Source organism: Aquarana catesbeiana, linkage group LG06 (genome assembly GCF_042186555.1).
Source record: "Aquarana catesbeiana isolate 2022-GZ linkage group LG06, ASM4218655v1, whole genome shotgun sequence".
Taxonomy (NCBI): Eukaryota; Metazoa; Chordata; class Amphibia; order Anura; family Ranidae; genus Aquarana; species Aquarana catesbeiana.
This window is the reverse complement of record NC_133329.1, coordinates 415,938,623-415,965,598: the sequence shown is the minus strand read 5'-3', so window position 1 is coordinate 415,965,598 and position 26,976 is coordinate 415,938,623. Positions and strand designations below refer to the sequence as shown.

Genomic DNA, 26,976 nt, shown 5'->3' with positions numbered 1-26,976 from the left:
TGTGAAAGAGGCCTTAGTGTTATTTGATGTCAGTGTCAGTCAGCTGTCAAAAGAAAGCATCCGGGCATTCTGCCAAGTTTATAACTTGAAACATTGTAACTAACTCTTCCTTCTTAGATCAAAGGGATACAGTTCTCTGTGTAAACAAATAACCTGGGCAATCTGCCTAGTTTTAAACAATTAAAGCCTTGCGGCTTCACTGCCAGTTTCCTGTGGCACGGCGCTCTGTGAATGGCCCCGTGGTGTTCTGGGAACACACACAGAGTTCCCAGAAGGCAACGGGGCCACTCAGCTAGGAGCAGAACACGCCACGGAATAGAACGAGGCAGATTAGGAAGACTGCCTAGCAACAAGGGTTCAGGTAAGTTTAATTTTTTTTTTTTTTCAAATGTTTTTTTTTACTTTTTTTAGGATTTTTGGTGTAATTTTTTTTTTTCAGGGTGGCCCTCCACTTTAATGAAGCCGACCAGGTTTACCTTCAAAACAGTCCTGTCAGTTAGCATAGCAAGCAGAGAGATTGGTGATAATTTAGTGGCTAAAGCAGTGAAGGTTCAATACAGCAGGGCAAACTAGCTCATTTGGATTGTTATTCACACAACATACCAGCTGTCCACTCACCCGTGCCAACCAACTGGCGTTATGTACATGCCGGGCTGGTAATGTTAACAGCAAGCAGAGGGGCAGAGAAAGGTGATGAAAAGTCAAGTACACGTTCTCATTCAGATGTAACTCCCACCGCCCCCCCCCCCGCTTCCTGCTCATCCATATCTATGCCATTGCCTCCTCAGTGCAATCCTCCTTCATTCCTCCGGCCACCTCTTGTCAGTATCTCTCCCCACTCAGCCAGCTCTGCTGTCAGACATGGAAACAGCCGCTTACTGATTCAACATTGACAGGGCCCTGGGCAGGAGCCCCTTTTGTCCAGCCTTAAAGACGGCCCTGTGACCGGTGACATGTCTCTCAGAGTTATTTGGGGGTTTGTGAGCTCCAGCGCTGTGATTGGCTGGAGCCCTCATTTTCCACTCGCAAAATGTGAGTAGGGGAGTGGAAAATTTGAGTGTTGCTGTAGAATATAAAGCAGAGTGAGGAGCGATATCCTCGTCCGTTATAAATAAGCCCCTTTGTTACCCTTAAGAGGTGGGAACAGTTTGGGTGAGTTATTATTGGTCTCCCATAGAGGCGCCTTCTATAAAGAATTTACTGTTTTTATTTGTCTCAGGCAGAGAAGGATGGAGAAATCAATGGAGGCACTTACCTGCAGCGCATACTGATGGCTTGCTGAAGAAACAATAGGTAAAATGACATGGTAGACAAAGTCACAGGACAGGTTGTGGCCCCGGGTGGGGATCATGGTACGATGGTAACTGCTTTGTCTGCTGAGTTCATTCTGTAATCCGTACCCGGCCTTGGTGGCAATTGCTCTTGAGATCGCTCCAGTAGATAGGTCCAGATTATAGGCGACCGAGTTCACGATAATCCTTGTCTGCAAAACAGTCAAACCGAATTTTATTATTACGGCTGCAATGTAAGTCATGTGTTCAGCTGTGTACATATAATAATATAACATGTATACAGAGGCCTTGTTTTCACATTTCTGGTGTCAGCATCTCACTTAGTACTGTCCAGAGTGGAGACCAGAAGAGCAACGAGGATAGAACCACATCTGTGTACTGAACTGCATGGAGAACATTATGCATGGGATATTTTTTAAAAGCACTAAGACAATGCACAGTCATTGTCAGTCATTATCTTTATCTTATGTCTCTTTTCTTTTCTCTAAACTTTTTCTATCCTAGGAATTGCCTTAATACCTTGATAGCATGTGTATGTCAATTGTAACCATTAACTATCTTTGTAGACTGGCAACACTGCATTTGTAACATCTCTATACTCTATTTGGTAATTTTTGATTATTCTAACATTTCTTTTCTGCATAAATAAATTTGATTGTTATTCTTTTTGCACAGTTATCATTCGTTATTAATTCTATCCGTAATAGCTGCAACTGCATGGGATGATTCGTAGATAGGGCAAAAAGGTTTTAAATCACTTATTTTATGTATCATTAAGCGTATAAGTAAGGTCAGTAAACATCGCCATAACAATGTGTACCAAACTAGTAAGCGCTGTCCTTCCCAGCAAATGGGGAGAGGTGATTGGGTCTAATTGATGTGCACCAGGTTTCTATCTCATTTGGTCATGTACAGAGCATCCAGAAGGTATTCACAGCACTTCACTTTTTCCACATTTTGTTATGTTGCAGCCTTTATTCCAAAATTGATTAAATTAAAGGGGTTGTAAAGGTAATTTTTTTTTTTTAAATAACAAACATGTTATACTTACCTTCACTGTGCAGCTCGTTTTGCACAGAGTGGCCCCGAACCTTGTCTTCTGTGGTCCCTCAGCGGCTGTTTCGGCTCCTCCCCGCAAGGACTCACCACCTTAATGTGAGCTCCCTCGCATGGTGGTTAGTTCTTGCGGGCGCACTCCCGTGATACAGCCGGCGGCTATAGTCGCTCACTGTATCACTCGGCCCCGCCCCCCGGCGCGCCGCGTCATTGGATGTGATTGACAGCAGCGCGAGCCAATGGCTGCGCTGCTTTCAATCCATCCACTGTAGCCAATCAGCGGCCAGGCTGAGCGGCGAAATGGATGTCAGGAACGAGCGCGGGACTTTCAAAGGGGTCAGGTAAGTAAAACGGGGGGGCTGGGGGCGGCGGTATTGTCAGAAGTTTTTTCACCTTAATGCATAGAATGCATTAAGGTGAAAAAACTTTTACCTTTACAACCCCTTTAATTCTTTTCCTCAAAATTCTACAAACAATCCCCCATAATGACAACATGAGAGAAGTTTGTTTGAACTCTTTGCAAATTTATTAAAAATAAAAAAGGAAAAAATCCCATGTACATAAGTATCACAGACTCCTCCCATGTACATAAGTATCACAGACTCCTCCCATGTACATAAGTATCACAGACTCCTCCCACGTACATAAGTATCACAGACTCCTCCCATGTACATAAGTATCACAGACTCCTCCCACGTACATAAGTATCACAGACTCCTCCCACGTACATAAGTATCCCAGACTCCTCCCACGTACATAAGTATCCCAGACTCCTCCCACGTACATAAGTATCCCAGACTCCTCCCACGTACATAAGTATCACAGGCTCCTCCCACGTACATAAGTATCACAGGCTCCTCCCACGTACATAAGTATCACAGGCTCCTCCCATGTACATAAGTATCACAGGCTCCTCCCATGTACATAAGTATCACAGGCTCCTCCCATGTACATAAGTATCACAGACTCCTCCCATGTACATAAGTATCACAGGCTCCTCCCATGTACATAAGTATCACAGACTCCTCCCATGTACATAAGTATCACAGGCTCCTCCCATGTACATAAGTATCACAGACTCCTCCCACGTACATAAGTATCACAGACTCCTCCCATGTACATGTCAGAGCACAAACCAAGCCATGAAGTCCAAGGAATTGTCTGACCTCCCCCAGTAAAATGTTTTTAAAACTGACCCTTAACAAAAAAAAAAAAAAAAAAACGGACACAGTGCACTTATGGGAAGCGCCACTTCTATGCAATCACGAGATTGCAGACGCGGCGCTCCATTTGCGGGCTTTTATCCCGCCTTGCGGCGCTTTCCGAATCGCCGAGTAGCTTCTGCCTGGCGCTCGTAGTATCTATTACTACGGCCGGGCGGTTTAATTGACATCTGAGTTTGATGTCACTTCCTGTACCACTGCGCTCCCACGGAGAACAGGGGGGAAGCTTTCGATGGGACACAGGCAAGGCTGCATTTGGTGGGACACAGGCTGCATGTAAGGACAGACTCTGCTGGGGGCAACTGATGGCATCTGGTGGCAGGCAACGTGGCTAGTGACACGCTCGGTGCTCCCACTGATTCTGAGTTATGGTGAGTTGAATGATTTCATTTTATATTAGAATGTAATAATAGAAATAATGCACTTCAATCATCCTGACTAGGGATGAGCCGAACACCCCCGCGGTTCGGTTCGCACCAGAACCTGCGAACGGACCGAACGTTCGCACGAACGTTAGAACCCCATTGACGTCTATGGGACTCGAACGTTCGAAATCAAAAGTGCTCATTTTAAAGGCTAATTTTCATGGTATTTTCCTAAAAAGGGTTTGGGGACCCGGGTCCTACCCCAGGGGACATGTATCAATGCAAAAAAAACTTTTAAAAACGGCCGTTTTTTCGGGAGCAGTGATTTTAATGATGCTTAAAGTAAAAAAAAAAAAAAGTGAAATATTCCTTTAAATATCGTACTTGGGGGGTGTCTATAGTATGCCTGTAAAGTGACGCGTGTTTCCCGTGTTTAGAACAGTCCCTGCACCAAATGTCATTTTTAAAGGAAAAAATCTCATTTAAAACTGCTTGCGGGTTTAATGTCATGTCGGGTCATGGCAATATGGATGAAAATCAGTGAGACAAACGGCATGGGTACCCCCCAGTCCATTACCAGGCCCTTTGGGTCTTGTATGGATATTAAGGGGAACCCCGCACCCAAATTAAAATAAGGAAAGGTGTGGGGCCACCAGGCCCTATATACTCTGAACAGCAGTATACAGGCGGTGCAAACAAGACAGGGACTGTAGGTTTGTTGTTAAGTAGAATCTCTTTGTAATTTTGAACGGGTACATTTTTAACGTGTTTAGCTCCAGCCAAAAAATCTTTTTTAAGCTTTTTGGAAAACATAGGGAAGGGTTATCACCCCTGTGACATTTGTTTTGCTGTCTGTGCTCCTCTTCAGAAGATTTCACCTCACTTTTTGTCCCAATGGATTGGAAAGCATCAGTGGAAAGGAGAAATGTTTTTCCCATATTAACTCTTACAGGAGTGAATTTCCCTTCCTAGGGGTAGATTTATTCTCACTTCCTGTTGTCTCCTTCCATTTGCAAGTAGGAGTCGTTTGTAAGTTAGTTGTTTGAAAGTAGGGTCGTGCCCTATATACTCAGCAGAAATTTGGGCCTTAGGTGTTGCTGTGGCCACAACACTGTAAGCCCTCACAGGGCCCTGCTGTGAAATATTAGATCAAGAATTGTAATTACATGTCCCTGTTGAACAGGAGCTGAAAAATTAGGCCTTAGGCACTGGTGCTGGTGCCACAACACTGCAACCCCTCACAGACACTCTAGTTGGAATGCAGGAACGAGCCCTGCTGCAAAGTATTGCATCAAAAATTGTAATTACACGCCCCTGTTAGACAGGGGCAGAAAAATTGGGCCTTAGGCACTGGTGCCACAACACTGCAACCCCTCACAGACACTCTAGTTGGAATGCAGGAACGAGCCCTGCTGCAAAGTATTGCATCAAAAATTGTAATTACACGCCCCTATTAAACAGGGGCTGAAAAATTGTGCCTTAGGCACTGGTGGTGGCGCCCAGAACCAAAAATGTTCTTACAAGCCATCAGCGTGATGATTGAGGAGGAAGAGGATAATTACTCAGGGATAGTCACTCAGCATCAGTATAGGCAGTCTTTGAAGGGATCTGAGATTTCAAAAAAAAATTATTCGGTTACATCAGCATCAGGTGCTTGGTAGCTGGTGGTGATCCAAGACTCATTCATTTTTATGAAGGTCAGTCGATCGACCGAATCGGTGGACAGACGCACCCTGTGATCGGTTACCACGCCTCCAGCAGCACTGAATGTGCGTTCCGAAAGAACGCTGGATGCAGGACAGGCCAGTAGCTCAATTGCATACTGTGCAAGCTCTGGCCAGTGATCCATCCTCAAGACCCAGTAACCCAGAGGATTTTCGGTGGGAAAGGTGTCCAAGTCTGATCTTGCCCCTAGGTATTCCTGCACCATGTAAAACAGATGCTGGCGATGGTTGCTGGAACCGATCATACTGCGGACCAAAAAATTGTCTGAACGCATCGGTCAGACGGCCACCTTCTCCACCGCTCCTTCTTTGACTGACCGAAGCCTCAGCAACACGTTGTCCAGAAACAGGAGTTTGTAACCTCCCAGTCTCTGGGAACGCGTTGCACAGACCTTTCTGCAAGACCTCCCGAAGATGTTTCATCCTCTGCTCCCTCTGCAATGGCAAGATAAGGTCCGCAAACTTACCCTTGTAACGTGGATCAAGGAGGGTTGCCAGCCAGTATTGGTCCTTCTCCTTGATACCACGAATACGAGGATCCTTACGCAGGCTTTGCAGGATCAGGGAGGCCATGCAGCGTAGGTTTGCTGAGGCATTCAGTCCGGAGTCCTCTGGGTCACTAAGGATGACATGGTCCGCAGCCACCTCCTCCCAGCCACGTACAAGTCCATGTGTTTCTTGGGACTGATCCCTTAAAGACTGCTGCTGATGCTGAGTGCCAGGCTCCACCTCCATACTGACACAATCTTCCTCCTCCTCCTGCTCGTCCTCTTCCTGTGTGATCGGCGGGCACGCAGGAACACTGTCTGGATAAAGGGGGCCTTGAGAGCTAAGGAAGTCCTCCTCTTCCTGCCTCTGTTCTGCCTCAAGTGCCCTGTCCATTATTCCACGCAGCGTGTGCTCCAGCAGGTGGACAAGGGGGACAGTGTCACTGATGCATGCACTGTCACTATCCTCGTGGCCTCCTCAAATGGTGACAGGACAGTGCATGCATCCCTGATCATGGCCCACTGGCATGGGGAAAAAAAAACAAGCTCCCCTGACCCTGTCCTGGTGCCATAGTCGCACAGGTACTCATTGATGGCCCTCTGCTGCATGTGCAGCCGCTGCAGCATGGCCAACGTTGAGTTCCACCCGGTGGGCATGTCACAGATTAGGCGGTTCTTGGGCAGGTTAAACTCCTTTTGGAGGTCCGTCAGCCGAGCACTGGCATTATATGACCGGCGGAAATACACACAGACTTTCCTGGCCTGCCTCAGGACATCCTGTAAGCCCGGGTACCTGCCCAAGAACCGCTGCACCACCAAGTTAAGGACGTGAGCCAAACAGGGCACATGGGTCATTTGTCCCTGTCGGAGGGCAGAGAGGAGGTTGGTGCCATTGTCGCAAACCACCATTCCTGCCTTAAGTTGGCGTGGCGCCAACCACCTCTGAACCTGCCCCTGCAGAGCTTACAGAACCTCTGCCCCAGTGTGGCTCCTGTCCCCCAAGCACACCAGCTCAAGCACCGCATGGCATCTTTTGGCCTGCGTACTTGCGTAGCCCCTTGAACGACTACGGAGCACTGCTGGTTCCGAGGAAGAGGCCATGGAGGAAGAAGAAGAGGAGGGGGTGGAGGAGAGAGGTGTGTCACAATCATTAGCATTTTGGAGGCGTGGTGGCGGAACAACCTCCAACACCACTGCACCTTGTCCTGCATCCTTCCCAGCTGCCAGCAGAGTCACCCAATGCGCCGTGAAACTTAGGTAACGTCCCTGTCCATGCCTGCTGGACCATGAATCAGCGGTAATATGCACCTTACCGCTGACTGCCCTGTCCAGTGAGGCATGGACAATGCCTTCCACATGCCGGTAGAGAGCCGGAATCGCCTTCCGTGAGAAAAAGTGGCGTTTGGGTACCTGCCACTGAGGAACCGCACATTCCACAAACTCACGGAAGGGGGCAGAGTCTACCAACTGAAAAGGCAGCAGTTGAAGTGCTAGCAATTTTGCCAAGCTAGCATTCAACCGCTGGGCATGTGGATGACTGGGAGCAAACTTCTTTCGGCGGTGCAGCAGCTGGGGCAGGGAAATTTGCCTGGTACAATCTGACGTCGGTGTACCAAAAGCAGATTGCCCACAAGTACTTGGCTGCGACACACCTAATTCTATACCTTCATTCCTCTCAGTGCAGGTCTCAGAGAGGACTGAAGGTCTAGTGGGGTTGGAAATCTCAGCTGATGAGGAGCAAGGAGAGGTCCTCTTTGTTCTTTGGTGTGGGTCTTTTAGATACGCTTGCCAATGAACTGCATGGCAGGTCAACATATGTCTGGTCAAGCATGTGGTGCCCAAGCGGGAGATGTTTTGGCCACGTGAGATACGCTTGAGACATATGTTGCAAATAGCAGCGGTGCGATCTGATGCACTCGTCTCAAAAAAGGCCCACACCAAAGAACTTTTTGAATAACGCGCAGAGACTGCAGCGCCCTGCACATGTGGAGCTTTGGGGTGTGATGCAGTCAATGTGCTGCCCTTAGGCTGGCCCCTGGAGGGCATCCTGCCTCATTGGTGATGTGCCGCCTCCTCCTCCTCTCTCCTATCAGGCACCCACGTTGAGTCAGTGACCTCATCATCCCCTCCCTCCTCATCACTGGAGCAAACCTGGCAGTATGCTGCAGCAGGGGGAGCATGACTGCCAGATTGCTGTCCTTCTTGGGCACCCCCTCTGTCCGTGCTCATGTTACTGCCTTCATCGAGCTCAGTATCATCATCAGAGCCTTCCAAACGCTGGGCATCCTCCTGGAGCATGTACCCAACACTGTGGTCAAACAGTTCGAGGGACTCCTCAGGAGGACATGGTGGGGCTAGGGAAGGAGTCACTGATGACATTGAGCCGAGGGAAGAGGCCGCTGCTTTGCCAGACAAAGTACCCTGGGCATGGGTGAGAGAGGATGAGGAGGATGAGGACGGCTTGGTCATCCACTCGACCAAGTCTTCCGCATGTTGCGGCTCAACATGGCCAGCTGCCGAAAAAAAGGCCAAGCGTGTCCCATGGCCACGTGCTGATGAGGATGCACCGTCTCCACGACCAGCACTAGACACAGAGCCTGCTTGCCCTCTTTTATTGGCTTGTGACTGTCTGCCTCTCCTTCTTGGCCTTCCAGACATACTAATGGCCTGTAGCTGCACTAAGCTGGGATATATATATATATATATATATATATATATATATATATATATATATATATATATATATATATATATATATATATATGTACTGATACTGCAGCTAGCAAAATCAACTGCCTGTCTGTAGTATGAGAACACCACCAACCTTCTACAGGTAGCTTTAGCTGAACACTGTGAGCAGGACGCACCCCACTAACTTGTAGGTTTAGCTGAACACTGTGAGGTGGACACACCCCACTAACTTGTAGGTTTAGCTGAACACTGTGAGCAGGACGCACCCCACTAACTTGTAGGTTTAGCAGAACACTGTGAGCAGGATGCACTGCACTAACTGTAAATAGTCTAGCTGTCTGACTGTGGTACTAATAGGATCAAAGGAACACCAGTAATTTTCTTCAGGTAGCTTTATATATAAACCAGACGAGTAGACATATACTACAAACAGCGCTAATTGTTGAGCAAAGATAAATATAAGATCATGCGGCCAACTACGCACAAAAGCAATCAAACAGAGAGGCAGAGAGTCTGTGAAGTGCTCAGAAAAAAGTCCATCAGTGACAATACAGTAGTATCTCAGTGTGCGCCTTCCACCGGTCAGCAGAATTTCACCCTGTGTTGACACTCTCCCCCTAGGGGATCGAACTCACCAGATCTACTAATTTAAAAAGCCTCCAAGAACAAAAGGTCTTCTCAGCACCACTCTCTCAGTACCGCTCCTGGGGGTTCAGGGGGGGGGCACAACTCCAAACAGATGAATACCATCAGTGCATGGGCTATACACATATGTAATCAGATGATGATAATAGCGATCCTTCCGGCTTAAAGGGCGATCCACTGCACACTGGATCCAACAGATCCCTCTCCCAATTGACCAGATGGAAAATCATAGGAGCCCTTCCTATGTCCTGCAATGACACAAGGACATACTTTACCCTAGAGGAACAGGTTGCAACTGAAGGTACTGAGAGAGTGGTGCTGAGAAGACCTTTTGTTCTTGGAGGCTTTTTAAATTAGTAGATCTGGTGAGTTCGATCCCCTAGGGGGAGAGTGTCAACACAGGGTGAAATTCTGCTGACCGGTGGAAGGCGCACACTGAGATACTACTGTATTGTCACTGATGGACTTTTTTCTGAGCACTTCACAGACTCTCTGCCTCTCTGTTTGATTGCTTTTGTGCGTAGTTGGCCGCATGATCTTATATTTATCTTTGCTCAACAATTAGCGCTGTTTGTAGTATATGTCTACTCGTCTGGTTTATATATACTATTATTAATAATATTTGTTTTAATCTTATGATTTTCTAAAACGGCTGCTGTCCTTTAGATCACTCTGCATAGATACTGAGTGTTATCTCCCCCAGTCTTTAGTTTTGCTCTCTTTTTGACATCAATTGATCCATTTGGCGCTGACTGGTGTGCTGTAGGCCTGAGCAGACCTTACCTTGAGGTAGCTTTATATACTGTAACAAGACAAGCCTGCCTGTCAGTAGGAAGATAACAGGAACGGATCTAGCTGAACACTGTGAGCAGGACGCACTGCAATAACTTGTAGCTTTAGATGGACACTGTGCAGAGGTCTCACTACGCTAACTTCTAGGTTTAGCTGAACACTGAGTTGGACGCACCGCACTAACTTGTAGTTTTAGCTGAACACTGTGAGCAGGACGCACTGCACTAAATGTAAATAGTCTAGAAGATAACAGGAACGGATCTAGCTAAACTGAATACAGTGTGTGTATATATATATATATATATATTATATATATATATATATATATATATATATATATATATATATATATATATATGCGCAACACCTGGGATGCATATATATACACACAATACACTTTAAGTGCAGCTAACTGACTGACTGTCCTGCCTAATCTATCTAACTCAAATGAAATGACACTGTCTCTCTCTCTCTCTCTCTCTCTATTTCTCAGCACACCGGAACACACTGCACAGGGCCGCCGTGCAGGCAGCCTTATATAGTGTGGGGCGTGTACTAAATCCCCTGAGCCATAATTGGCCAAAGCCTCCTTGGCTTTGGCCAATTACGGCTCTCTGTTCAGGCGGCGCTGTGATTGGCCAAGCATGCGGGTCATAGTGCATGCTTGGCCAATCATCAGCCAGCAATGCACTGCGATGCCACAGTGAATTATGGGCCGTGACACGCCACACGAATTTGGCGCGAACAGCCCATATCGTTCGCAATTCGGGGAACGACCGAACAGCCGATGTTCGAGTCGAACATGGGTTCGACTCGAACACGAAGCTCATCCCTAATCCTGACACCATAACAACCATGGTGCCGGGATAATTGAAGCGCTAACACCAGGTGTTTGGAATATCTTTATCTGCTGATTGTTAAACTTTCTAGAATACACATACTTCTATTGTTGTGTAGGACCTGCTGTCCCTCTATCCCTCGTTCATCTCAGACGCCAACCACACTACCTTAGAGCCATGCCCACTGTTTCGCTGAAACCACACCCATTTTCACCAACTGGGAGGGGTCAAAAAGGAAGGGCGGGGTCTGACGCCCCCCCATCCTAAAACTTCACCATCCGCCACTGGATCTGGGGAAGGGTACAGAAACATTTCTGCAGCATTGAAGGTTCCAATGAGCACAGTGGCCTCCATCATCTGTAAATGGAAGAAGTTTGGAACCACCAGGACTCTTCCTAGAGAGGGCCGTCCGGCCAAACTGAGTGATCGGGGGGAGAAGAGCCTTAGTCAGGGAGGTGACCAAGAACCCGATGGTCATTCTGACAGAGCTCCAGCGTTTCTCTGTGGAAAGAGGAGAAACTTCCAGAAGAACAAACCATCTCTGCAGCACTCCACCAATCAGGCCTGTATGGTAGAGTGACCAGACGGAAGTCACTCCTCAGTAAAAGGCACATGACAGCCCGTCTGGAGTTTGCCAAAAGGCACCTGAAGGACTCTCAGATCATGAGAAACAAAATTCTCTGGTCTGATGATACAAAGATTGAACTCTTTGGCCTGAATGGTAAGTGTCATGTCTGGAGAAAACCAGGCACCGCTCATCACCTGACCAATACCATCCCTACTGTGAAGCATGGTGGTGGCAGCATCATGCTGTGGGGGTGTTTTTCAGATGTTTTTTTAATAAATTTGCAAAGATTTCAAACAAACTTCTTTCACGTTGTCATTATGGGGATTGTTTGTAGAATTTTGGAGGAAAATAATGAATTGCTGCAACATACCAAAATGTGGAAAAAGCGAAGCGCTGTGAATACTTTCTGGATGCTCTGTAACTCTGTACTGCAGAGCAGAATAGCATGCAAAATATATTTATTCTGTTCTGACCATGGACCAACATGCCAGGCTTGGTGGTACCTAAGTGCCAGCTGTAACCTCGCTGTTCAGAGTTTGCCCATCTGCCAAGATGACCCCCAATGTGGCCGCTCTACTCTAAAATGGTCTCCTCAAAATTGTACCCAGAATAGCCTGTGGAATAACGTAAAACGGGAGAAAAAACAACTCCTGGGAAAGACATATTACATAAGGTCAACGTGAACTTACAGTTTATATCAGCTAAATCCATTCCAGGTGCATCAAATCAGAGGTGAGGAAAGTCTGATTCCTAGCAGTGTACATCACACACTATATGCAGCCCATTCACATGCATTCCATTAGGGCGGACCATTCATTTTATTAAGAAGCTTAACAAACCAAAAATGCATCAAAAAAGTTGCAAGCACCATAGAGTGGGGACGGAAAGTATTCAGACCCCCTTAAGTTTTTCACTCTTTGTTATATTGCCGCCATTTGCTAAAATCATTTAAGTTGATTTTTGTCCTCATTATTGTACACACAGCACCCCATATTGTACACACATCACCCCATATTGTACACACAGCACCCCATATTGTACACACAGCACCCCATATTGTACACACATCACCCCATATTGTACACACAGCACCCCATAATGTACACACAGCACCCCATAATGTACACACAGCACCCCATATTGTACACACAGCCCCCCATATTGTACACACAGCCCCCCATATTGTACACACAGCCCCCCATATTGTACACACAGCCCCCCATATTGTACACACAGCACCCCATAATGTACACACAGCACCCCATATTGTACACACAGCACCCCATATTGTACACACAGCACCCCATATTGTACACACAGCCCCCCATATTGTACACACAGCACCCCATATTGTACACACAGCACCCCATATTGTACACACATCACCCCATATTGTACACACAGCACCCCATATTGTACACACAGCACCCCATATTGTATACACAGCTCCCCATATTGTACACACAGCACCTCATATTGTACACACAGCACTCCATATTGTACACACAGCACCCCATATTGTACACACAGCCCCCCATATTGTACACACAGCACCCCATATTGTACACACATCACCCCATATTGTACACACAGCACCCCATATTGTACACACAGCACCCCATATTGTATACACAGCTCCCCATATTGTACACACAGCCCCTCATATTGTACACACAGCACCCCATATTGTACACACAGCCCCCCATATTGTACACACAGCACCCCATATTGTACACACAGCACTCCATATTGTACACACAGCCCCCCATATTGTACACACAGCACCTCATATTGTACACACAGCACCCCATATTGTACACACAGCACCCCATATTGTACACACAGCACATCATATTGTACACACATCACCCCATATTGTATACACAGCACCCCATATTGTACACACAGCACCCCATATTGTACACACAGCTCCCCATATTGTATACACAGCACCCCATATTGTACACACAGCACCCCATATTGTACACACAGCACCTCATATTGTACACACAGCACCTCATATTGTACACACAGCACTCCATATTGTACACACAGCACCCCATATTGTATACACAGCACCCCATATTGTATACACTGTGTGTACAATATGGGGTGCTGTGTGTACATTAATGAGGAAAAAAAATGAACTAAATGATTTTAGCAAATGGCTGCAATATAACAAAGAGTGAAAAATGTAAGGGGGTCTGAATACTTTCTGTCCCCACTGTATGTGGCCGTGCATCGCACCTCAATGCACATTAGTGCGTTGTCAGATGTTGCACGGCTCTGCAATGCAAGTCTGTCAGCAAGGTGCATTGGGTGCTCTTCAGAATGAGAAGGACCCTTGTTCTCTGTGTGGAAGCAGTGGTCTCTCTTCAGAGGTCCGATGTACCCCCTGCTGCTGAGTCAGAACTAGACCTCCCCAATCAGCAGAAATCCTCAGGTTTGATGATTGCAGAGCTTATTCAGCAGGGGGTGGATCATACCTCTGAAGAGAGACCACTGCTTCCACATAGAGAGCAAGGGTCCTTTTCTGCAGCATTCTGGCAGGAGATGTGCTTTTCTACTCAGGCTGTGGCTGCTTTCTTAGAAAATGTAACTGTAAGACTTTGTATAATTCTTGTTTTGATGCACCGGCGATGTATTTAGCTGATTTAAACTAAAGCTGGGCTTTAGACTAGATTCATACCAATGCAGGTTGCAGTTAATGGACTTTTCCAGTGCATTTTTTTCACATGCATTTTTGACACGTTTATATTGTGTTTTTGATGCATTTCCACTGCGTTTTCATTGAAGTCTATGGAACCAAAAACGCAACCTGCTGTGGGCAAAAAGTTCCCGACTCTTTGCAAAAGACGCACCGGCTGAAAACGCAGAGAGGTGACCGTGACCCATAGGAAGTCATGTTAAATAGACTGTAGTGTGATTCTGCAAAACTGAAGACGCATAGATGTGCACCAGGCCTTACACAGTGTTTGTTCTTACAAAGCCCAGAGCCCAACCACGGAAATCCAGAAGAGAATGGCAGATGAAATCTTTTTTGTTATCAAAACAGACAGCAAGGAAATCTTTCTTCTGCGTAGTGGTATGTATGCCGGTATTTATTATCTATGGAGATGGGTGGAAAGAGAAATACGATGGACTTACCTTCTGTTCCTCTATCAGCCCATATTTCAGGTGAAGGGTTAATCCATTGATGGTGATGGGTTGTGACATCTCTGTAGAGGGTCTGTGTGCTGAGTGTTGCCCAGGAGCTTCCCTATTGCGGGACGTTGCTGGTGAAGGTTGTGATTTAGCGCTCATGCTGCGTGTTATTGCCCGTGTTTGGTCAGGTGGACCTGATGTGGCTCCACTGAGGTCATCACTTGGTCCAAAAGTGCTTTCACAGGCCGACTTCATGGCTTGGATAGCCGGGTCATTGTTATTCACCAGTCGGATTTCCTTTGCATGAGATGGTGTCACAGTATAACAGAATGAGCGAATGGTTTTCACGATAATATCTGCACATTGTTGGAGAGGAAACCCAAAGATCCCGGAGCTCACGGCTGGGATGGCCACAGATTTGATATCTTTGTGTTGATTCACATATTTCAGCACATTCTTGATACATTCGGCAAGCTCATCATCACATTTGCTGGCAGTTTCTTTAAACCATATCGGCCCCACAACATGAAGGAGACACTTACAGGGGAGATTGCCGGGACGTGTGATTGCGTACTCTCCAGTTTTTATCTTTCCATATTTCTCAATGTAATCTTTGCTGTCCCTTTCGATGATTGGTCCTCCAGCTTCCACCAAAGCACGGGCCAACCCCCCGATATGATCCAGGTCTTCATTAGCGGCATTCACCACAACGTCAGCGTCCTGCTTAGTGAGGTCGCCCTTCCATACACTGACCACAGGGCCCCCCAAGGTTCTCTTCTCATAAACTTTTTCAGCCTTGATTGATGGAGCGTGAGATTTACTGAGTTCAGGACCGTTCAACTCCACCACACAACCAAACTTCTTGAATAAGAGTTCAGTGATCTCATTCTTATACCCAAAAAGATTCCTGTAAGTGGATTCCTGAAGAGGGAACCTCCGGGAACAATCCATATTTCTGAAAGAAAAACAGAGAGCGTCATTAGAGTTTACCACCTCTGGGCACCGAGAACCCCCGAGAATGGTCCACACATACACAGCATTTATCTATCAACTGGGCAAGGAATGGTGATATTCTATCCTTTACATTAATTACATTGTGTATTGTGGACTCATTGCCTTCTAAATAAACTAGAACATTTTATTTATACAAAGCAGAAAATAAGAGACAAATGCAGCAATATATAGCAACCATGTGTTTGAGGTTGATGTTTATATGGGCGCAACATACAGGTGCTCTCTCTCTCTCTCTATCTCTCTATATATATATAGTAATGTTTGGGGTATTTAGCTCAAGCGATAAATGCGTTTTTAGTGCAGTGAGTCCACATCAGACAGGCATTATAGTTAAGGGCCTGGTAGCCCACGTTTATTAAACCGAAAAACAAAAGCAAAAAGGTCCATTCAGGATTCCCACGCAGGGGTTTAACTTCATTAAGCACTCCAAAAATAAGGAAAACATACCGAGCCACCTGGCTCTCTTGTCAGCAGTTCCTCTGCTTGCTCTCAACAGATTGGCCAATTCTTTACAGCCCCCTGGACTCACTGGCTTCCTCAGTCTCCCCGACTCTCAAGGCTGGCCAGCCTTTCCCAGTCCCTGGGCAAAGAATCCCCTTTACATAGGCTGCAGACTCCCACAGGGCAGACCACTCTCCAGACACAGGTCTGTCTTCACACAGCAGTAGCAACAAGCTACACACACTCCACCTTCCTCCACCCTCTGCTCTCTCTAGCCCCTCGTTATATGGGCTGTGTGCACCTGGGCACACAACCTGCTGGCTCTCCATAAGACATGGACACAGGGTTAGAGATCCCATCCCTTTTCCCAGTGACAGGGACTATTACAATATATATATATATATATATATATATATGGGAGCAGGACAATGCAATGTTTTTACATGTGATTTTTGTTTGTCGATATTAATTGTACATACAAAAGAAGTATAACACCTTTTACAGGTATGTCCAATAGTGGGGTGACTGCTAAGCCATTTTGAATTTAGTTCATTTGAAATCATGGGGCCCAATACACGCTGACAAGGCCCCGGCCCTCCAGTACTCTCTATTGATGGCCCTTCCCACTAAGTTTCCGACAATCATTGCAAAACCATAGGATGGCAGTTGGGCTTTGGTGCAAAAGAGAGTCACGGAGCCAGGGGGACCCTAAGCGCAGGGACGGCATGACAGTGCTGGACTGCACATCTGCCTGTCCCTGAAAGGGTTACACTTCTCCTTTTAGAGAAGGAGAGGGGCTGCAGGAAGTTTTGTGTAGGAGATGTAGGAAGGGGAAGTGACATTAGTTTGAGAGTGGTGGTGGACGAGATTCCCACCCACCCTCCCAATGGTTGGCAGTAGTTGTTTGTTCCTTGAATAGGATAAGTTCTGTTACAAGTTGTAACATGTGTACCCATCCAAGGATGGGGGGTTGTTTGATTGTACCCATTCAGATGATGGGAGTTTTGCTGGTACCCATACATGGAAGGATGGGGATTGTAGTTGGTACCTTCAGGCCCTAAGGGTTAACCTGCAGGAGTTAAAATGCCAGGTCACTGGGGTATGTTGTTATAATGCCGTGTCCGGGGTTTCCGACTGGCAGGTTTTAAATTAACGAGGTTGTACCAGTGACCTAGGTCATAGTCATAGTTCTTACTGAGTAAGTTACCTTAACAAGTTATTTAAGGAAATACAGTTATTTATATATTTATGTTAAATTATATGTTTTAAATAAAAGGTCGCAAGGCCATTTTACTCCAGAAACTAGTCCGAGTCATCCCTGATGTTTTTGGAGGGAGGGTATGTAGGGTAGGATGGTATTAAGTATATGGGCTTAAGTCCTACAATGTCATGCATTCAGGCTTGATCATTCGCTCCGATTCCTCAATGACATTGCGCTCAAGCATTCTCTGGACCTCCTCTGAGACTTTGTGCTTCTGGGATATGATACGGCTTTACTCGGACCTTAACATTGGACTCTGTCATAATGTCATTGTCACGGAACGTCCCACACTCCGCTTGAGTGCTTCCGTCATATACCGCTTCCTAAGTTCTGGAACACGAGTCCAATGGATCTGGCTATAGGAACCCCAAGAACTAGACAACACCAGTCTTGGAGTACATCAGAACTACCTTTATTTTGAGATCTCACAGACCTTTATACAGCAGGGATGACTCAAAGCTAACCTAATTAACATGACCTAATTTATTACAAAATGTACCCAGACCAGATGACAGTCTTGTGGGCACCGAGCTTCACACATTAATACAATTAACAATACAAACAACAATCTCCCCCCTCCTCAGCCTAGACCATTCGTCTATTAGCCAGGGCTGGTGGCTAATGTGATCAGCTCTCTCAATTAACATAAACACATGTTGATAACACCAGCATCTCCTCACAGGATGTGTCCCAGCAGAATGAATCAGTCTTATCAGCAGGGGGCTGCTGGAGGAATCCCCCCTCCCTCTTCAGGGACACAAATCTACAGTAAGGAGTCCCCATACAATATATACATGACTGAGTCCGATTAATACAGTTCAGACTGGATTTCTCATTCACCTCAAATGCTAGGGCCCATAATCGGTGGGCAACAGGCCCGCACACAGTCCTCTCCAACAGCCTCTGCTCCGGCCAGGTCCGTGACATTTCTCCCCTTTCGGCAGGAGACTAACACAGGAGGAGACCCCAGACGGGTTGACTCCGAAGTTAGTCCATAGTTCCAGTCCTCTACTGCCTGTACCCACACAGTACCCCAAATAAATTATTCCAAACAGAGTATCACTCACCCAGCCAACCTCTGCCTCTCTCAGAGAACATATCTGCCGCTGGGGAGAGGCCTGGACTGGCCCTTCTCCCTGGAATCCTTTCTGCCGCTGGAGAGAAGACAGGGTGTCTGGGCTCACTCCGTCATGCTGTTGGGGATTGGGGCCCACTGCCCAGCATCCCTGGGGTATACAGGTGGAGACTGAAGTCCCATCCACCTTCACAGGAAATCCATCCTCTGTTAGTTGAGGGCAGAGTCCAGCAGTCCTCGGCCCTGTTGCCAGCCCTTCTGCTGGAAACCCCACACCATCTGTTCCGGCTAACTGTTGGAGAGGGAGGCCGACTGCCCCGCCTCCCTGGAACTCTGTAGTTGTTGCCGGTGCTGGGCAGAGGTTGGTAGCACTCTGCCCTGTTGCCAGCACTTCTGCTGGGGACTCCGCATCCTCTGCTCCGGCTAACTGTTGGGGCAGGCGGCTGGCTTCCTCCACTCCCAAACTGTGTAGCTGCCATTGGGGAGGTGAGCCGGCTGCTTCCTTTTCCATTCCCTCATCTGGCTGCTGGGACGACATGTCGATGGTACTGTCTCCCAGGTACACGGATCTTTGCTGGGGAGGAAAGCCCACTTCCTCCACCCTGGCCAACTGTTGGGGAGGGACAACACACACCTCCGCTCCCTTCTCCCCCTGTATCTGCTGCTGGGAAGTGATTGCCATCTTCTCACCCTGAGCCTCCACAATTGCTGCAGGTGTGGGGCAGAGGTCTTGGACCCTCTGTCCAGTTGCCAGCACTTCTGCTGGGGGTTTGCTAGGTGGTTCCTCCTCTACAGAAATGTCTATTAAATCCCCAGTCTCTGGAAGTGGTAAAAGTGTGGGACAGAGGTCTTGGACCCTCTGTTCAGTTACCAGATCTTCAGCTGGAGAAGTTTGTTTTAACTCCATAGATGCTGCTGGCAGAAAATCACATGTCCCTGTCAGTGTTGTGGGAGAAAGGCCGACTACCTCTTCTCTCAGGAAGGCCGAAGCCACTGTTGGTGCTGGGCAGAACACAGTGAACTTTGGCCCTGATAGCAGCTCTTCTGCTGGAGGCTCATCAGGTTGTTCTTCCTCAGCAGAAAAGTCTATCAAATCCCATGTCTCTGCAACTGATGTCTGGGAATAGAGGTTCACCATCTCCTGTCCATGGAACCCAGAAGATGTTATCATTTCTGGACAGAGGTTAGCAGAGCTCTGCCCTGTTGTCAGCACTTCAGGTTTGGGGACGGCAATCTCCGGATTTTCCACTGCCGATTCTCTGGCATGCTGCTGAACTTGTTCTAGCAGTTTCCTGTATGCCCTTTCCAGATGCTGTTCCTTCCTTAGCAAATGGTCCAGATCAGGTTTGAGCTCTGAGACCCCTGCAAGACCGAGCATAGACTCTCTATAGTCCCTCATGTCCTCAAGGTCAGGTTCCCCCTCATCGCCAAACATAAAAAGATCTGTAAGGTTCTCCCACAGCAATCCAGGGCCGCCAAAGTCATATCCCTCCGGAGAGCATTCTGTTGTCTCCCCTAAATATCCCTCCTCTGCGTGCCATTGCAGAGCCCGATAACGATTGTCCAGCTCTATCTCCTGCTGGACCAACCTGTCCAACTCAGTCACCCATTGCTCCTGGGGCTGCTCTCCCAGGAATGCCATCCGCAATGCCCGTTGGTCACTGGCCCGTTGCTCTTGGGTTGGAAAGCACTTGCCCTGTTTTATACCAGCGAGACGGAGGGCTGCAATCCAGAGCTCCACCCGAATCAGCTGCCTGAGCTCCAGGTATTCATCCTCAGACACAGTCCTGGTGTACGTTGAAAGGATGATCCGCAGCAGCCCCGGGAATTCTGATGCCAGGTCCATATCTCCGCTGGGGTGACTGAAGTCTGCTATGCTGATGTTGGATCAAGTTGGAGGTTTGGATGTCCCAGACTTCAGACTTCAGGAAGCTATCCCACCGCTGCCACCAATGTCACGGAACGTCCCACACTCCGCTTGAGTGCTTCCGTCATATACCGCTTCCTAAGTTCTGGAACACGAGTCCAATGGATCTGGCTATAGGAACCCCAAGAACTAGACAACACCAGTCTTGGAGTACATCAGAACTACCTTTATTTTGAGATCTCACAGACCTTTATACAGCAGGGATGACTCAAAGCTAACCTAATTAACATGACCTAATTTATTACAAAATGTACCCAGACCAGATGACAGTCTTGTGGGCACCGAGCTTCACACATTAATACAATTAACAATACAAACAACAATCTCCCCCCTCCTCAGCCTAGACCATTCGTCTATTAGCCAGGGCTGGTGGCTAATGTGATCAGCTCTCTCAATTAACATAAACACATGTTGATAACACCAGCATCTCCTCACAGGATGTGTCCCAGCAGAATGAATCAGTCTTATCAGTAGGGGGCTGCTGGAGGAATCCCCCCTCCCTCTTCAGGGACACAAATCTACAGTAAGAAGTCCCCATACAATATATACATGACTGAGTCCGATTAATACAGTTCAGACTGGATTTCTCATTCACCTCAAATGCTAGGGCCCATAATCGGTGGGCAACAGGCCCGCACACAGTCCTCTCCAACAGCCTCTGCTCCGGCCAGGTCCGTGACAGTCATGTTCAATAACATTTGAATAACCAGGTAGGCCAGGACACCCTTTAGTAGTTGTAATGTTAATTGGCAGACTCCGAGATCTCTATAGGTAGACAGCCATACAAGGAAAGGCATCCTGCTAGACACCACATCTGCATGTGTAGACGCGCTGTCTCCTATGGCAACAGTCTTATAACAGTTGTTACAAACTTCTTTACTTTCTCTACAATCACCTCTTGTAGATCTTCACTCAGCTGAGCTCCCAGTCTCTCTCACTAGACCCGCTGATCCACTGCCACTGGATCCCCTGAGCGCTTCCAACCTTCTCACTCAGTATGTTCCTCAAGCATCACCCCTGCTTCCCTGCAGGGTCCCTAGCTTGGCAATCCAGATACTTATCAAGCTTCACCCCACTGGCCCGCTCGGTCCCTGGCTTGGCATACAATAATGCTCTGCAATCATCTCCTCTGCTGGTTGGGTCCCTGACTTAATACCCGATGAAGTTTCCCAATTCTTCACCATCCCCGGTTGGTGAGAATACTGCTTTGGTACTTGCCTAAGTTACTCACTGTGGTCCCTGGTAATAAAGTGGATGGTTCTTTAGTGGCGACAGCTTCCCCTCTACCTCCAACCATGACAGGTTCTCCAACCGTAACTTCTGGTTGGACTGCAAGCCGCAATCCCAACCCAGCACTACTCTATTGCTTCTGGATAGGCCCTCACACAGCCTAGCAGCCAGATGTCCCCGGGATAAGCCCAATGTCCAGCCTAGCAGCCCGGGCAATACAACACACATCCACCCAGACAGCCATCCAGGTGGCACAGAACACCGATCACCTGACTCCACCCAAATATATAGGCTCTCCCAGTAGGCTAAGGGATCCAAGAAAATCTCTGCGAGATTGAGAGACCCAATTCATTTCTAATCTGTCCTTGCAATGCCCTTATCTATTGTCACCAGATACCCGGCCACCTAGTGACAGAAGAGAGAAGTGCAGCAATTCCAGACTTAGGAGGTCAATTGATTTCACCCTAACAATTGGCCGAGGCAAGTACCGCCCGTCAACTAAATTTCACAGAATCCCTGCCTAAACATCAGGGTGCTACACATAGTTGTGTAATCAAGAACCCCAGACTGACTTTACTAAAGGACCCAACAGATCCGTAGAAATGCGCTCCAATGGCACCTTGATTATTGGCAAAGGCACAAGAGGATTTCTGTAGTGCAACACTGGGGCAGTTAGCTAGCAAGTGGGGCAGGAAGCACAATACCTCCTAACCTTTGCATTCACTTCTGGCCATTAAAACTGGTCTGTTATTTGTGCCTCCATTTTTACTCCACCAGGTGTCCTTCCAGTACATCTTAGTGAGCCAAATTGAGCACCATCCTCCTACAAGGCTGGGGAATCAGCAACCGCTCTACAGTCTCTTGGATTTCAGCCACTTGATAAAGCAAATCACCATTAAAAGCAAAATGAGGAAACTTCTTTTCTGAATCAGGTATTTGTGAAACCCCATTAATGACAGTAATCTGCTCTCTAGCATTGACCAGTGTAGGGTCCCACATTTAAACAGTGCCCAAAAAACACCCCCAGACACATCCAAGTCAGAATGCATTGGAATAGGGGACATTTCTGTAATAGGACTAAAATTCCCCCTTCTCTGGCCCAGACATATAATGGGGAAGCTTTCTCCTCGTCCTCCACAATCTTGACCTGCAAATGGAGAGGACTCGCACCTTTCAGAGGTCACCTCAGTCTTGAGACCTGAAACGTGGATTTCAAACAACACCGTTATCATTCACCATATCACCATCATCATTATAACCATCATCAGTGGCTCTTGGTGTGGGTGATTTTGAATTATTCCCCTTTCTAAGTGAGATCAGAAAGGCGCAAATGTCTGAGCTGTCCAAGAAGTTCACCCTGTACTTGTTTTCATAGTTCCAAAGTTCTGTCCAATATAACACCATGTACTAATTTTTTCACCACCCCAACCTCTTGCGTAACAGAGGCACTACCAGTGGAAATTAACACTGGAACCAGTGGACACTCCCTTGTGTCCCCATGGATACACACTACCCAGACAGTCTTTCCTACTGGGCCGATTCTCCCGATCACCCTGGAGTGTACTAGTGCGCTCATACTGCCGGAGTCTAGCAAGACCATTGTAAAGGCCAATGGTTCACCCACACTTAATACTCAAATTGCCCCCCAACAAGGTCAAGGTGTGTAAAGCATATCTTTTGCCCTTAAAAATATGCTCTACTGATGGCCCTGCACTCCATGGGCTTCACCTGTAGTAGACACTGTGCCCAAGTATAGCCCCAGGATCGATACCACCAACACTGCACATTTACAATTCTCCTAGCAAGGACAGACCTCCATGGAACTGAGGAAGACAATGCTTAAATGCTGGTTCCAGGGTCAGGGAAGACTTCCTTGCTAGGAGTTGTAGGTGGCCTTGCTGCCCTTGGTGTAAGTTACCAGCATTTGGCAGGCCAAAATACTTCCTCCACCATGGTGTAGCTCTTGAGCATTTCTACAAGTTTGTCCTGCTGTCTTGTTCTGGAATGAACCTCAGGCACTGGTCTAACACAACCCATTCAACCATCTGAAGACAGGACAAGGCCTCTGGCTGGAGCCATTTCTTGACCACATCATGCATCCGGGACCTTGGCAGCCAGTCAAACCCTCCAGTGGGGCGCCTGTTGGGTCCATACACTCATAGTTGACCCAAGGTGAGCCAGGATCTCCACCTTCAGCTGCTCATACCTCTTGACGTCACCAGGTGTTAGGTCGAAATAGGCCTTTTGAGAATCCTCAGAGAATCCTCCTCTCTCTCTCCTGTTCTCTCAAAAGGTGGTCAGGAATGCTTCCATGTCATCACTGGGAGTCAGTTTCTGCAGGTAGTGACTGGCCCTCAAGGCTACTTGGTAGCAACAATCACTTGCTCCCATCCCTGAGAGGGACACTTCCCAGTGGGGACACTTCCCATGTGCAATTTGTTTAGTTACGAATAGAAATTCTAAGGAAGTTTTCGTTATTCAGAGATTTGGATACATCACAATCACAATCGTAACAAATTTCAACTAATCCAAAATAAGTTTATAAAAGAAAACAACAAATTCATTTGTATTCAATTGTTTCATTGGGACAACAGGATGCGATAGCTTGGGCCGTTTGTAATGTTAAAAATCACAAAAGTCGCAAGGAAGTCATTTCCTTGTCTTATCTTTGCGACTTTGGCAGCGACTTCAGAGGGTTTTGTAAGTTCAGTAATACGTGTCACACTCTGTATTATGATCAGCCAAAGTCGCAAAAAACATCAAAGTGGCCTGAAATTCGTACGCAAATCGCAATGCAAAGGCACACGACTTTGGGGGTCGCAGCAGTGTAAACTGAGGCTTTAATGTTTGAAGCCTCGGAAATAACACAACAAATGAATTTGAATCTTCCGCAATAAAATCCATAAAATCAAAATGATTTGGAACGACTAATATATGTGATTAACTTTACGAATAAATCCGATACAAAATAAATGTAGTTTTTCCATTGTGCACATCTCTACTTCACAGCCTCCTGCAAGGCGGCCACTTGTGCTCGACTGGTTTCTGGCTGAGTAACCAGAAATCTGGTATTTTCCTGCTGTGCTCAGCCAGCGCCTCCTCATGGTGAGTCTGGGCTTGTACACTCATCGGTGCGAGTTGCTGAAAGTGGTGGTAAAGTGCGCTTGATCATTTTTACCTACAGGTAAGCCTATAATAATCACCGGCACATGCGCTCTGAAAGTGGTTGTAAACCCTTACAGGCCACTTTTACCTACAGGTAAGCCTAGATTAATATTTACCTGTAGGCCCAAGAAATATCTCCTTAACCTACACTGTTTAGGAGATATTTGCAAAAAGACAGGTACTGATGTCAAAAGTGCATGCGCCGTAGACAGCGGCACGCAGGTGCACTGAGCATGCCGCTGCTAACGGCCATATGACGTTGTGAAGGAATGTGATGTAGATAATAATAATAGTAATCTGAAAATGTCTATTTTCTTATGTGCATACATATTTTTCTCCTTACTCATTATATAAGTATACAGGTTTGCTCTGTTCCTATATTTTCTCAAGATGGCGGGTACCCCCTGCATCCCACACATCAGAAGAACGCGGAACTGAAGATAAAACCAAAGACAGCCAGACCTCGTTATGAAGATTCTCCATTTTCTTTTTCTATCTTAACCAATGAGATGTACCTATTAGACTAACATAGCAATGACGTATTTGTGTGTATAAAACATTAACACCGCCTTGAATAAATTAGAAGTGTAACAAGTAACGGTGCTGAGCGTGTCTCAGAGTGTTTACTTTTATATGCATGCATATCCACACTTTCCAATTAGAGACAGCAGCAGATAACCTTGGGCTCGATTGGAGCTCTTAATCATTACCATAACAGATGGTGCCGAAACCCGGGACCTCAGGCTACAGTCGAAGTTATACCGCGACAAGTATTCGGGCGTTAATTGAAAGATAACAGAGGGGGTCTTTGCGCAGCCCTAACAGTATGGTAAGTTTGATTTATATTCTTACCACTGTACGACTCTCTTATCTTTCGGTTGACGGCTGGATTCTGCCGGTATGCTGAGACTGTCTTAGAGGCAGGTATTTCCTCGCCTGAGGTTGTTTAACGAACCTGTCAATGGGTTTCTGCTGACTGTATTTGTTCACTGTCTGCCATTCTTTGGGCTACGAAACTCAGCAGTCTAAAAGTGCTACATGTGTGAATGTGTGGTCTCATCTCCAGATGAGCTTTCGGCCTCTGGTATGAGATGGTTTCCCTTGTAGCAGACGTTTATAGACGGGTTACTCTGGGTTCGATGAACCTTTGAGGGTTATCTCAGCTGCTGGTTTTGCAGTCTGAAAGTGTTACAGAAGTCTCACCCCAAGAAGAGTTGTCGGCCTCTTGGTGTAGAGCTGGAAAAAAAAAAAGTCTATAAACGGGTTTATTTTTGCAGGGTGGTCTGCCCTTGTGGTTATCTTAGCCTGCTGAAATTTTGCAGTTCGAAGAGTGGCAGGTGTAATGTCCTGTCGTGAGTGTATTTGTGATTTACTGTTTGCTATACACGAGAGGGGTTGGGGAGGGGGGGCTGCCCGGGGGATCTGTTGGGTCGCGGGCCGTTGCTCCTCACTACCCCTGATGTGTTTGTTCTTGTTCTGAGATTAACCGTACATTAGTCCAGCCTTTCTCAACCAGTGTGCCGCGGCACACTGGTGTGCCGTCAGAGGTTCTCAGGTGTGCCGCGGGATCAGGGGAGAGAAGGGCTGTCAGATGAGCCTGATCTCCCGATCCCCTGCCGAACCGTACATCGGCACTGTGAGAAGCTCCGTCAGCCTCAAAAGTGAAAGTAAAGTGCAGGGGAGTGTGCTGTGCTCTCTGCTTCCCCCTACAGTGCAGTACCCGGCTGAATGAGGAAATGAAAGGTACTGTGCTAGAAGCTAGATTTGTTTTAAAAGGGCTTTATACATGTGTCTGTGTGTGTGTACATGTGTCTGTGTGTGTGTACATGTGTCTGTGTGTGTGTACATGTGTCTGTGTGTGTGTGTGTGTGTACATGTGTCTGTGTGTGTGTACATGTGTCTGTGTGTGTATATATGTGTGTGTGTACATGTGTCTGTATGTGTGTGTACATGTGTATGTGTGTGTACATGTGTCTGTATGTGTGTGTACATGTGTATGTGTGTGTACATGTGTCTGTATGTGTGTGTACATGTGC

At 47.0% G+C, this 26,976-nt stretch overlaps 1 protein-coding gene across 1 annotated transcript in view; it reads right to left on the bottom strand.

Annotated features, from left to right (window-relative positions):
* Positions 1-26,976, bottom strand: part of LOC141147325 (protein mono-ADP-ribosyltransferase PARP9-like) — a 142,295-nt gene that overhangs the window by 96,353 nt on the left and 18,966 nt on the right. The window contains exons 2-3 of the mRNA XM_073634547.1: positions 14,831-15,782; positions 1,256-1,483 (exon numbers count right to left, since the gene is read on the bottom strand). Of these exons, the coding sequence (XP_073490648.1) occupies positions 1,256-1,483; positions 14,831-15,778 (1,176 nt within the window). The 5' untranslated portion in view covers positions 15,779-15,782. The remainder of the gene's footprint in view (positions 1-1,255; positions 1,484-14,830; positions 15,783-26,976) is intronic.